The sequence below is a fragment of the Falco biarmicus genome, chromosome 12, assembly GCF_023638135.1.
Source record: "Falco biarmicus isolate bFalBia1 chromosome 12, bFalBia1.pri, whole genome shotgun sequence".
Lineage (NCBI taxonomy): Eukaryota > Metazoa > Chordata > Aves > Falconiformes > Falconidae > Falco > Falco biarmicus.
The window spans coordinates 6554713-6568804 of NC_079299.1; the positions used below are offsets into that span (position 1 = coordinate 6554713).

Sequence of the window (14092 nt, forward strand, 5' to 3'; positions counted from 1 at the left end):
CTTGTCCCCTTTTATTACCTTGATCAGGTAAAAGTGCTTGTGCAGTGAAATGGAAAGCATTTACTTTCAGTATAGAAAATGCAACATAATACCCACTCTGCCAAAATAAGTGATGAGTAAATTCAGTCAGCTGAAGATACTTACAAAATGGTAGCTGTGTATGGAAAAGCAGATACTTGAAAGAAAGAGAAGGCTTAGCTGGAAGATGATTCATTCCAATAGAAGTACTAGAGAAAAGTTCTGTCAGTTCTTAATGACCTAATTTTTTACCATCTTGGTCTTGCATGTAAATCCATAATCAGGTCTCAAGGAAGGTGCTGTTTTGCTTCTGCTCGAAGCTAGTTAGCAAGTCTCCCCAGAATTTCTTCTGTAATGACCTGGAGCAGGACAGGCTGTGAATGGGACGGCAAGGAGCTGGAGACAAGTGAAAAGCCACTTCAACATAATAATTTTTCTCATTACTTCCTAACATAGATCTCTAAAAAAGCCTGCTTTCCACTCATTGTGAAAACCTTGAAGTATTTAGTAGAACACTTCTTAAAAAGTTCTTATATTCTATCATGTACATCTTTTTGCTGTGGTTTTGAACTCTTGCCTGGGGTCTGTTCTTTGCTTAGCAAAGGTGTACTCAGAAACTGTACTTGATGAAAATGTTTTCTAAAGGTTATAATTAGTCAGTACACTTTATAGCATATGCCTGTATAAATTAACTTGATGTCTGCTTTCAGTCCATTCTTCCTTTGGAAAGTCAGTCATATTTTTATTTGAATATCAGACTGTATAATTAGAACGTTGCTTAGTTTTGATGCTGATTACTGAGAAATGAAAGAGGGGGAATTCTTAATTATGGAGTTGTTTATATGAACTGTTTCTCTGGGGGAAGAAATGAGATCTTCACCTCAAACTAAAATTCTCATGTGTGATAGTTGATCAACTTTTTCTAAAGGTACTAGATTTTAAAAAAAATTAGATTTGTGTCTTTTAATGCTGTACTCTGAACAGTACAGTAATTGCAGGAGTGGGGGTTTTTTGTGTGTGTTTTGGCTTTCTTGAACCGTAGGGCATGTGGGGTTCTCAGGAAGATTTCATGTGACCCTGACTGCCAGCAGTCCTCAAAAAAACCACTTTGTCGATCCTTAGGTTGCCAGCTCCCAAGCAAACCTGTCCAGCCAAATAAAAAATATGCACTGTAACTCATTGCATAACCGGTAGTACATGTATTGCTCCAGTCTTGAACAGTGGATCCTTGGGGGTTTTTATGGCCACTACCTCATAGGAACGTGGGGTCTTCAGTGTCAGCCAGGTGCTATGTCAACACTGTTAGCATAAGGCAGGTGACATAGAAAGAAGTGGGGTGGAGACTTCGGTGTGAAACTCCAAAGCAGACAATTGAATTGAAAGACTGAAGGCACTGATGAACCAAAAGACACCAAGGGAGGAGAAACCACTTGTTTCCATTCCAGCTGGCTAATTATACTTACACAGGGTTGTGTAACCTGGAATTAATTCAATACAATATGTTACATTGTCCAACAATAAACAGGAATTAATTCAGCACCTGAATGGAGATAGAGAGGTAAGAAGTCAGTTGGAGGTGAAAGTTAAGGAGTCTGATAAACTGCAGCTCTGGTTGTGGTTTAAAAAGGTGGTGTTGGGAATGCTTAATTTGGTTCAAGCGGCCCCCAGCAATCTGGTGGCACTTTAAGCTATGCTAGCATAGTTGTCTGTGACACTGGGTGAAGAACCAGGACTGGTTCTGATCTTGCTGGTGGAAACACTTCTTGCAGGCTTTTTTCCCCCTGGGATTTTTAGTGCATTGGATTTCCAGTCCATCTCTTGCTACATAGTTGTCTGAACTGTCATAAGAGGAAGGGTGATGCAAAGGTGAGAATGAGCTGAAAAACAGAAAGCATTGAAACTGGAGCGGCTGCTGAACAAATTAGTATGAAATAATATCCTCTGTCTGAGTGTGCTGTGGAGTGCACCATCTGTGCTTTCTTTAGAAAAAGAAAGATGTTATGTTTTCCTTAAAACTCAGACTGAATATACCATTCGGCCTCATCTTACTTGGCTTGTACCGGTCTCTGAAGATGAAGTGATCCTGTAGAAGGATCAGACTTCTTTTCCAGGCAGTATCTGTGAATATTTCTCTTGGGGGTTGATGTTTCTGAAGTATCTTGAAATGTTCAAAAGCCTCTGAGAGTGTTTTTTATTAACTAGCTCCTGCTTATTTATTTATTACACCACCTGTCCCACTATCAGACAGTTGTATTTTAGCAGTGAAGCGGTGGTCTTGGCTTGCTGTAATGAATGTTAGAGGGTAACATACTTTTCCACCTGGTATATACCTTTAACTTGCCAATGGCCATTAACATAGGGGTTGTTGGGCATCTGTGCTTGCAGAGAGGAATTTGTCAGAGAACAGGCCACATGACTTGGTAGCTGAACCTTTATTTCTTGAAAGCCTTCAGCATACTCGGGAGGTTGTGTTGCCTTATGGCAAAAATGTGTGAGGAGTACTAGAACCGTGTCGGTTGTTAACAGCTCCCTTGCATATACAGCTGTGACAGAAGCACGTAACTTACTGGAGGAGGTTGGCCAGGTTACACCAGCATGGCTTGCTGACGGTTGCATTCTGCAGAATTGATGGAGAACGTGGCTTTCTGACAGTGCACTAGAACAAAGTTTGAGGCTGTGAGAACGGGCTTTCTGAGGGTTAGGCTGGTTGGAATAGCCAGTGCAAGTGAAGGTAGGTAGTTTCCAGTGATGCTAGCAAAAGAAAGAGTTAGGGGGACGCTAGTAGAAAGGTTGTAGGGTGGTGGTCAGCACTCAGCTACTGCAGCGTGATAATACCTTGTTGAAAAAAACCTGTTAAATACTTTTAAATTAAATGCGTGGAAGTTTGACGTTTTCAGTACAAAATAGTTCCAGTTGGTAAATGGCCATAGTATGACCATTTATTTTTATTTTTGTTCTTTTTTATCTATTTTTAGATCAATGTTTTTCATACTGAGAAACGGCAGATCTGAGGAAAGGGGGTACATTAGATGTGGCAAGTGGTAGTAGTATATAGCACTGCTGGATGGTGTCTGCTTGTAAAAGCCCATGAAAGGATGCAGCATGGTGCAGCCAGCAAATACCCTGGCTGCTTGGGAGCTGCAGTCATGCCTTAATGGGCATAAACACCTTCCACCTGTCACACAGGGGAGATGACAGAGGAGGACATAGGACTTCGGAAGTTTTAAAGTAGAAGAGTTTTCCAGATGAGCAATGTGACAGATGTTTCTACTTACTGATAATTATTATCATTGCAATTGAATCTTTTGCATTAAAAATAATACAGATCTATATGTGGGTATCTCTTGGAGATACTCCAAGCAAAAATAGTACATCCAGGACAACATTTTGTACTTGGGTACAAGGACTGAATGTTTGGTGAAAAGAATCAGTAAGGAGGATGCAACCTCTATAGCACACTTCCTGCTTTTATCTTCTAGAATTAAGTTTTCACATTACTTTTTAACTGTAGGGTGCAGTAGGTAGTATACACTTCTGTAATTTTCAGGATTCATTGTTTTTATGACCAGAGTAGAAACAATACAATGTTGTTTAGAGTAAATGAACCTTTCTGTATAGCCTTTAAACAGGGCAGTCTCCTGTCCTCGTTGTCTTAGTATGTCACACATGGTCCCTTCATACTTTTGGACGACTTTAACAAGTTCAGATGGCAAACGAATTTTACATTTTGATATTTGAGATGGGAGAGATCTCGTTACAACTCCATCACTCTTAACTAGTTTGGTGGAATCTCAGCAAGAAGTTACTGTTTTGATTTGGGACCTTTTCAGAACCTGATAATTTTTTTGTTTTTTTTTTATTTCTGCTTGCTTATAAAGTCCATAATCTAAAAATCTATCTGTAGTCTAAATTTCCTGGTTTACTGCCCATTTTTACAGAAACAGTGCATTTGTGATCTAATCAATTCCATACTTCTTTGTCCTTCACTTCTGCTAGTTCTTTTTAAATAATGTTGTGCTGTAGATATATTTGTGAGGATATTGGAAAAGCCTCTTTGTTTTTAGAGGATGTATATACATTTATTTGAAAGGTGTATAATTTAGAATTGTCCATCAGTAAAAGTCAAAGATGAATTTGTGTGTCGTTCTCTTTTGCATTTCTTGAGCTTAGCAGAATGCAGTTTGTACATAGGTTATATGCCTCTCTCTGTTCTGTTGGACACAATACCTTCCTATCCAAAAAGGGAGGTCTTTGATTCAAGTTGACGAGCTAAACTCTGAGTAAATCACGGTGTGACCTGTAGAAACATACTTTATCTTCCTTCTCTCGATGTGGTGATAAGCTTCTGATGTTTTTTCTCCTGTTCTTCTTTCTTTTCTTTTCTTTCCCCCATTTCCAGTGTTCTATTTAGGTGAGTGTTTTAATTTTTTGAGCCTTTTTTGTTCCTCCAAAAGTACTTGTTCATTGTTTTAAGAAAAACTCAGACTTGGAGCGCTTTTCAGAGCTTTTGTCAAGTTCCATCATATATAAAGTTTATTTTGGTTTCTGTGAAACTTTTTCATCCATGTGAAATAAAACCATTCTGTAAATACATAAGGTAACATTTGTTGCAGTTTTTATTTGCTGTATGATGTTGTTGAGCTTCTTTGGCTTAAAAAGCAGAAGTAAACCATTCTTACGTGATGGCTGGTCTTTTCCCTTGATTTTGTGCTTTCTTGTATAGTAAGGGTTCAACTCAATAATTTATGATCTGTCTTCGCTTTTAGGTCCTACATTGCCTCGGCAGAATTCACAGCTCCCCTCTCAAGTACAAAATGGACCATCACAAGAAGAACTGGAAATCCAGAGGAGGTATGGTATTAAAAGCAAACAGCTGTTCAATTAAAGAATGTAGTCCTCACTAATGATGAGAAATTAAATGTCAAGCACTTACAATTACTCTGTTGCATTAGGCCAGCATTTGTGTGCCTGCAGCTTTCCTGTGTAACAACTTGGTAGCTAGATCCCTTTTCCTGATCTCCACCCCTTCAAACAATGCAATTGCTATTGGCCTGTCATGAAAGAGTTGAAGATGAGTTGGGAAGCCTTAGAAGATTTCACTGCTGTAATTTTCAGCCAGACTAATTAATTTTCCAGTGGCTGTTGTGTCTTCAGTTTTTGACACATGCTTATGAAAGCAGCAAGGAAGGGAGGAAGTTTTAACCTTTAGAAGTAGAGAATTAAATCATCATGGAGAAGGACAGTTTTTCTTCCTGAATGTGGACGCACTAGATCAAAATACTGTATTGAAAAGCTTGTCCACCTTTGTACTCTATTAGTTCTTTAGCAATGAAACCTTAATTTTCTGCCTTTAGTGTATAAATTTATGGAACGTTCAGTAGTTTAACTTTCAGCTGTAGCAATACTAATTGTATCTGTGCTGCCCTCAGGGAGTAGTCCATGTTCTCCTGACCAGTGGCGTTCCTCCAAGCTAAGCTGTTCCCTTCAATGTGAAGCCACTGTACTCTGTCCCATGCCCTGTGGGATATTTTTCTGACCCATAGCATTTTTAACACGTGAGGTTTTTCAGTTTCTATTGCTACATATCGATTATGTGCCCGGGTTCTGAGGACAAACTTTCTAGTTGCTGTATTCCTGCTTTTGTTGTGTGGCGGTATGAGTTACTGCTGTAGGCTGAGTGTCTGGGATATGGGTACGTGAGATGGCAAAGTCTTCTAGGATAGCACCATCAGACTGGGTTAAGTGAAAACAGCAAGACCTTGGGCTGTTTCAAGTATGCTGCCAGTGGTGCAATCCTGGATTATTTTACCATCAAAATACTCCCAAGGAGATTAGCTGTTCCCTTTCAGCAGGGATGCTGGGAGTGATTTAGGTCACATGCAGTACAGATGCAGGGAACAGGCTCCTTGAATAAATAGAAAGTGGTCCAGATTGATGGTGTATATGCATTTAATAGCTTTCAGTGGTAACTGAAAAAAATATTTTAATACATTGGATCTAGTTGGGACTGACATTTTCTCTATTTTGCATTTAGTTCCTTTATGCAGAGGTGAGCAGAACCAGATTGCTAATGTTGGGATAACTCATAGATCTGACAAACTAGTAATACATATTGAACAAAGATTTGGCATAAAAATTGATCGTATTTGTCCATCTCTTTTCTGCAGTGTGTTCTTAAATCTGAGCAGGGATCACTTTATTTGAAGGTTCCCTTGTTTAAAAACAAATAGCAAGAAGCTCATTACAAATCTGCCTGTTTGATGTGTTTATGTGCAAGTCTGCCGTCATGATAAAGGTCTTTTATGTCACTTCTTTTGACAGACTTTTAAAAAGCTTTTTTCTTTTGATATTTTTTCTGTTCCACAGTAGTGGCTTTTAATATGTTTATTTCCCATCTGTTCCTTTAGAAGCCTGCATTAATTGAAACTTAGAATGCTGAAATACTTTTCAGAGAAGCATTGTAGGTAGAAGTCGCTTCAGAAAAAAGTGCTGCCCTGTATTAAGTGCTCTGCAAGTCTCTTGAAATTTTTGTGTGTAGAGGGCATATTGGCATTCTTATAATTTCACTTTCTCCTTTGATCAGTCTGCTCCGCTTGTTTTCATCTAACGTAACGCCCTCTTCGAAGCCTGGTCCTGGTTTTAGTTTGTTTTTCCCCTACAAAAGGACAGCGAACTGGAATGAGTTGTTTACTCATGTTGCTAGCCAGATTGTCTGTGGAAAGACTATTTCTGTTGTGTCATTAAGCCTAAGAAGAACATGTAATTCCGTTAAAACGTTTCACAAATGCGTCTCTGGTCTCTTTACTACTGTAACTGTATGGTTATAATACAGTTCAATTAACTTCAAGCCAGAACTTCTCTTCTGTAGTAACTGTCTTTCAGTTCTCAGACTGTAATAACGATAGTCTTAATACCATAATGTAGAGAGTAAGTAAATAGTTGGGAAGAAAAGGCTTAGGAATATATTACCACTAATACATCTACAAGTGACATTTCCACTCTCACTAAAGGGTAAAGGCAGTGTGGGCAGAACTGAATGCTGTGGGGAACGGTAAGACTACAGGGAATGCAAAAGAAGGGAATAAATGTTACTGTGTAGGAAGGAACACGGGGCCTGTAACGGATCGGTGGAAAGGCAGGCTTTGCTGAGTCTGCCCATGAAATGTGTCTCCGGGGTGGGGGTTTTGTGTAAGATGTGGCTTGGTAATAGTTGTCTTGAAGTGCTGGTCTCATAGCCCTCCCCTTAGGTGTACCTGGATTCAGTAATGTTTGACAGACTGCCACTTAAAGTTCAGGAAATTTATTTTTTTAAAAAAAATTATTCTAAGCCTGAGAAAAATGTGTTTACATAAAAACCAAAGTTGAAAAAGGCACTCTATGGAGGTCATCTAGTCCAACCCTTTGCTCAAAGCAGGACTGATTTCAAAGGTAAATTATGTGGCTTGTAGCTTCAGGGCTTTCCTAGGCACAAATGGAAATGTTTCTTCTGAAGTGTTTCACCAAAGGAGTGACTGGTGAAGAATGATATGTTAAAGAGAGATCTGATGTTTTCTTTCGCTTTTATAATCAGTGTTCAAGAATCTTGGGAAGATGGGGAACTAAAGAAATAAATCAAATCATTGCCAACTAAAGTGTACTATTTTGGTTTAGAGATTTTTCTCTATTTTAGAAAGGATTTAGATGCCTTACATTTTGTGTAAAAGTGCTAAAGTAGTAATACTCCTCTTTTATTTTGCTGCAGAGCTTGTTACTTGAATATTTGCATCGTTTACTGTGCAGTGAAACAATCTGTAAAATCACTAGGACCAGATGTACAGTCTGAAACACTGAGGTTTTTAGGAGCCAAGATCACACAGGTGGTGATCAATGAAATAATTTTTTCTGGTGAATTGGTAACTTTGTTGCTGTCTCGAGAAACCTTAACACATGGTATATGCTTTCCTTCTCAGTGAGTACTTGAAGATAACTGTAATTTTCCTTAACTTGCACTCATTTTAAGTACAGTAATAACAAGCTTAGAAACACTTCAGCTTCCATTTCCAATTCTCAAAAATGAAGGGATTTTTTTGTTATATGGATTATTTTTCATTTTGTCAGAGCGGTAGTCAGGCAGTGTTTATAAATTCCACTGATTGTTTGATAATGAGCCAACTTCATTTGACATATGTATTTGTTAACTTCAGTTACTTAATGTCAAATACCATTTTTAAATATAAGATTAGTTCATGGCATGCCTGTGTGTACTACTCGTGCATGTAAATTTACCTTCTCTTGCAGCCATGACAAATATATTGCCAGAAATATGAGTCACTGAGTTGGTATCTAATATGACACTTGGGAATTTAATGAGTTAATGTTTATAAATAACTTCAAAATCAACACTGCTTTATAAATAAAGAGACCAAGAACACCAGAAACAGAGAAAGCATATAGATTGTAAAGAATAATGAAGGTATACAAGCCACCTGTTGTCCTTCATGGACGTAGCGGACCAAAACTTGACAGACTTCTGTCGTAAGTACTCGAGAGTGTTAGAAGTTTGCAAAATGCAGGTGGAATATTAGGGGGGTTTGTAATTGTTAAATATTTCAAGTTTGCTTACACTTGTGGTTTATTTCGTGGATTGGGATGATACCATTAAAGAAAACTTGGTGTGTGACTGTGCTAGAAAGTAGTATTGATACGGTGTGGTTTTCATTGTATCTTTTGGAAGGCTTCTTAGTTTTAGATAGTGCAAATTCAGAGGCTGACAAGGGTAGGAGTTACGCAGTTATTTAAGCAGGAATGCTTTTTATTTCACAGAGTAAAAGTATTTTTTCTGAGATTTGGCTAATTTAATTTTTTAGCTATGGTACAATAAACCATATTCCCCCCCCCCCCCCCCCCCAATCAGTAATTATTACATACATAATTCCTGAACTGTTTTTGAAAATGTGTGGAAAAACTGACAGAAAAAAACCCTGCATCACACAATTCAGTAGCAATGTAGCTACAGTAATTTAAAGGAAGGAACGTTTGCCCGTGACTTTCTGTCCCTGGTAGCCTGGTTTCTACCGACCTCCCACAGCCTGCGACCTTTCCATAGTTAGTGGCCAGATGTAATGTTTCCAGTTTTCCTTTGCTTTTGAAATTGTGCCGTTAATCCAACAGTTTATTTTGAGGAAGCAGGGTTTCTTTGAAAGCATGTGGATTGATTATAACTAAGCAAACAGTTCTAGTCTGTATCTAGAGATACGCCTGTAAATATGGTACAGCAGTTGGCTTTTTGGTTTAGGATGTAAAAGTGCTCAGTAGAATACGGTCATATTGATTGTTTTGTGTGCTGTGTTACAAAATCTGCATGAAGGTCTCATCCCAGAGACGTGGTTTAGATGGAATCAAAGGGGTTTTTTAATGCCTAAGCTAAGGGTTTCCAGCAGATCAAAGTTAGATCAGTGTAAACTTTTGAAGTTGAGCTTGCTGAGGTAGTTTCGTGGGACAGCCTGCAGCCTCTTGGATGTTTCTAGCATCTGCATTGCATACTAGAACAGGAGACACGGGGAGCCAGAAGCAAAAAGACCCATCAGTCAGTGTTGTTTGTCTCATTCTAAAGACTTAGTGGTTTTTTTACTTGACCTCATAGTTTCTGGAAAACAAAGTTCTGGTATAATAATGACCTTTTTTTTTTTTAAGTGCCTCTCCTTTTCTTTCCATTCAGAGTTTCTTCCCATTCACAGTAAAGTTTTCCTTAGTTTTGTCAAGTCGAGCTTTCAGAGGGTTAATAACTGGCTTTATGGAGAGGTAATGGGTGCCGGCAGATGCTGGGTAACAGTGACATGTTTAGCAGGCTGGGAAGAGCACTCTTCCGTTAAGCAGCCTTGATTACATTGGCAAAATTGCTTTGAAATCTTAACCTTTCTGCAAAATTTCATTTCTGTGGGGTTTTTTTCTGTTTAATGCAACACACGAAATTTGGATTAGAAACATTTCTACAGTTTTCCAGGTTTCTGGTTATTGTGGTGCGCTTTTATGAAATTAGTTCTGTCCTGACCGCACTCACTGGAATATACCATGGAGAGGGAGTTGCCAATGAAACTAGTGTTTTCTGCTACTGAAATTCTTACTTTTTTTCTAAAATTTTATGTGCACGTATGACTGCCTGCAATCTGCCATCTGCCAGAAAAGTTCCAGTGTTCTGTTAGTTTACATAATATATTGAAAAGATCAAGGTGAGGAAAACTAGGCTTGATGAGATTTGATCAAAGAGCACTAATAGATCCCTTTGTTAGAACTGCTGTATCTAATAACCTTTAGGTTTATGATTGCCTCTTCATGTCTTTATCATGGTGACTGGTTACTAGTTTTTGCTTGATACCTTGTTCTTTTAGCTTTTTATTTTCAACTAATGCAGGTTGAACTTAGAAAAGCTTGTTAGACCTTAAATCCCTTTCAATCAAGGAAATGAGAGCCTGTTAGTTTGATTTTGGTAATGTGAAAAGATTTAGACTACTTTTGAAGGAAAGAGTAATTAACCAGGTAAAACATAGCACAGTAAACTGTACCTAGATTATTTTTTTTTTTTGCCAAAGCAGAAAGGCTGTTTATGTGGTATTCCTGGGCTTTAGTAAAGCATTTGACAGATACCAAGAGGGAATTTCCTAGTTAGGGTGGAAGGGAAGAGATTGCTGTGGATGTGTGAAGAGCATAAGAGCAGGCGGTTCCTCCTGCGTCAGTGGGGCTGGGAACAATCAAATTTTATTTGGTGTTTTGCTGAACAAAGCAAGTCCTTGCTGCTGATGCAAGTTGAGATACATGCATACGAAGGAGAACGGGGGAGTTGAATGATGTTGCAGATTTTGATGACCAAAATGGAATGAGAAATAATAGGTAGCAGGTGTCCTGGTTTTAAGCATCTTCAGGGGAAAAGCCATCAACCTGTAGACCAAATACTGGTGTTCAGGATGTCTTAATACTAGATTACGGGGAAAAGCAAATTGACAGTGGAAGTGTTATACCATGGGAAATGGCTAGTATGACTAATTTGCTTAGTGTTTCAAAAGCGTGGTACATGTAATCAGTTAAATGCCGTTCTAATTTTGCATTAAATTAGCTGTAACGTGTTCTTTGATACAAATTTTTTAAAAAGACATTATTTGAAATAGTCTCACCTTTCACTACTGCGTAAAGAACTGGAGGGCCACCTCTGTTGAAGCTGGAAGTAATTGTCAGTGCCAGAGCATATACATAAACTCACTTCACAAACCTCTTGCCTTTTGAACTTTTGCAGATCTTCAAAGTGTCTGTTTCTTGCTCATTTTATCAAGTTGACTAGCTCTTGTCTGGGTTTCTCTGAAACGAGGTACAGTATGCTCAGGTAGAAGCTGTTGGGACCATCTAGCACTTGAAAAAACCCAAAGCTAACTTGGTGAGAGTTTTAGTAAGAGCATATAGCAAGAATTCAGTTTAGATGATGCAAAGTGAAGTTCATGCAACTGAGAGCACTTAGGAAGATATGAACAGGTTAATTATTGATCACTTCTGCTGAAGTTATGTTGTTATGAGGTTATGTGAATCAAGTGTACTTTTTATTCATTAAGATTCTCGGTCTCAATGGAGGCTGCCTGTGTTTGATGGAAATTTGCAACCTGTATTGACATTATTTAGATTGTTTTCTCTTTGTAACTGAATCAAGAACTTTGAGGGGTGGGGGGTGGGGGTGGTGTCTGTTCATTCCATGGTACATAAGTATTAATGTGTAGGCCCTTTGGTTACGTATTCAGTAGATATACTTGACCATACAAGAGAATGAGCTCTGTGGTAAAGGCTGAATTTTTGAATGATGAATAAATATTTAATATTAGAGATGGAAGAGCAAGTTTGACATTGATATTCAGTTTTTATTATTCAGATAAGCTCCTGAAAATTTGAGGTGCCATAGCACACGCACCTTTTCCTTTTCTGAACTTGTGCAGAAGATGATCAGAGAGGATTAAGGCATTAAACTCCAACTGGCAGCTGAGTTCAAAACAGCATGTTATAGCACTTTTCAGTTTTGGGGTTTTTTTTCCCCTCCCATAAACAGTTTTGACAGTGATAAAGTAGGTTGACTGTATTTAGTTAAATTGATGCCCGTGGAGTGCGTGCCATTCCTTGCAGTCACAAGGTAGCTGCTCTTCTGTAGACGACAACGTGCTTCAGATGGAGCTGAGGTCACCCTGCATCTGGTGCTGGTGCCTCTAGCTCAGCTACACATTGTGTAGCCTGTTTGCAGCCAGCTGCTCTGTTTGTTGCAGTGACTCAGTGGTGGGAGGAGGAGAGCCGTCATGTGAGATGTATTCTAGTGAGTAGTGACTGTTGGATTAGATAATGCTATCTGTGCCCACATGCTGGGGCATGGAAGAGTGGTGCAAGTGCTCAGGGCAGCCCTGAAAGCCTAGGCAGACTGAGGCACCAGGACTGGAATACTACAGGCATTTTCTCATAGCGCTACTTGTTGCAATGCAACTTTAAAAACTGGTGACTGTATTTTAATGTGTGAACTTACTTTTAATATTTATTTAATTGGTAAGCGTAAGTTTAATAGCCAGACCAACAACACAGTTTGAACAACTCCATTGGTTTGGATTGATGAATCCAGATGTAATTATAGTTGCTATTATACACTTACCTTCAGATCTTTGACACGGTAGCGTTATTCCTAGATTTCTTCTTTGTGCTGGGTTATAAAACTTAATTTTATTTTTAAAAAAAGTGATGCACAGAATGAAAGATGCAGACGTTGTTGAATACTTTCGTATCATCACATTTGGTTTCTTATACAGAATGTCATAATGGTAACTTGCAGAATAGTTAGTGCAAAATATATTACTGTAACACTTTAAGCTAGCAGCAGTCTAGCAACCTTTGTGTTGCCTTTTGGGTGTCATCCTTTTGTCTGTCTTCCACCATCCCACTACTGTTTGTTTTAGAATAGGTAACAGCATAAGCAAGAAACTATTTTTCAAAAAAAGCCAAGAACACCATGTGAGAGACAGACCTGAAAATCTCCCCTCAAGAGAATCTCTTTTGTGATTTTTAATTCCATGTTATTTTTTTAGTGGCTCAAGTGATGTTTTTTGGTTCCTCTTTCAATATACTCATTAGTGATTTTTTTTCTCCTTCCTTTGTGATGGTGTATCTTTGAGCAGACAAAACAAGGTTAATATTCCTATTGATCTTTGAGTGATTCGATGCCCTGCTTTGACACTTAAGTTTTTCAGCCAAGAAAGAACGGAATATGACATTGGTGTGTTCATAAATGAAGACTAACAGCTGTCAGATACTATGTATTATCTGCCTGCAGCTGATCAATGCAGTAATTACTTCAGTCAGGTCTGTTCCTCAAGGTACTTTTTCTGCAGGCTTTGTCTTGCATCTTTGTCTTCTACAGTGAGTTTTAAAGTTAAATACTTCAAACGAGTTTCTGTTCGTCTTGGAATGTCTATCAGCTCAGTGCCTGTTGAATTTGGATATGACACATAGATGCTTTTGTCTGTACTGATCATGGAAATACCTCCATCTTTAATGTATCTGGCTTCATGACAAGAAGCCTTTTGGGTTTGTGGCTGAATTCTGTTATTCAGTTGATATATGGTCGTCTTGGTGCGGTTTCCTATCATCTTTTCAGGAAAAAAATTAATGGCTTGATCTCACATCCAAGAGAAAAGCAAGTCAGTGTTAGAATTCTGAAGATTTATGTGAATGTACTGAGAATCTTCACTTGGGGAAACAAGGTGACCTGCCAGAGCAGACAGCTATTTGCTTTTGCAGACCGTTTCAGCAATGAATTTGTTAACTTTCAGGGTTTTTTTCTCTTGGTGCCCTTGTCACAGCACTCTGTTTTTTGACACTGAGAGCTGCTTAATGCTGAGGCATACTTTCTCTGGTGGAATGACAGTCTTTCTACAGAGACACTTGCAGTAACTTCTGCAGACGACCAAGGTACAGGCTTAAATGTGAATAAGTGCTCCAGAAAAGGACAGGTTATCTCTGGCTGCTATGCCTGCTCTGACAGAATATTGTTTTACCAGTAAACATTGAAGTTTCTTGACCTAGT

At 38.6% G+C, this 14092-nt stretch overlaps 1 protein-coding gene across 10 annotated transcripts in view; it reads left to right on the forward strand.

Annotated features, from left to right (window-relative positions):
• The window catches only part of ENAH (ENAH actin regulator), a 99484-nt gene that overhangs the window by 57232 nt on the left and 28160 nt on the right, over positions 1-14092 (forward strand). For all 10 annotated transcript variants that reach the window (XM_056357117.1, XM_056357122.1, XM_056357123.1 and 7 more), the window contains exon 4: positions 4785-4869. In XM_056357117.1, coding sequence (XP_056213092.1) covers positions 4785-4869 — 85 coding nt within the window. The remainder of the gene's footprint in view (positions 1-4784; positions 4870-14092) is intronic.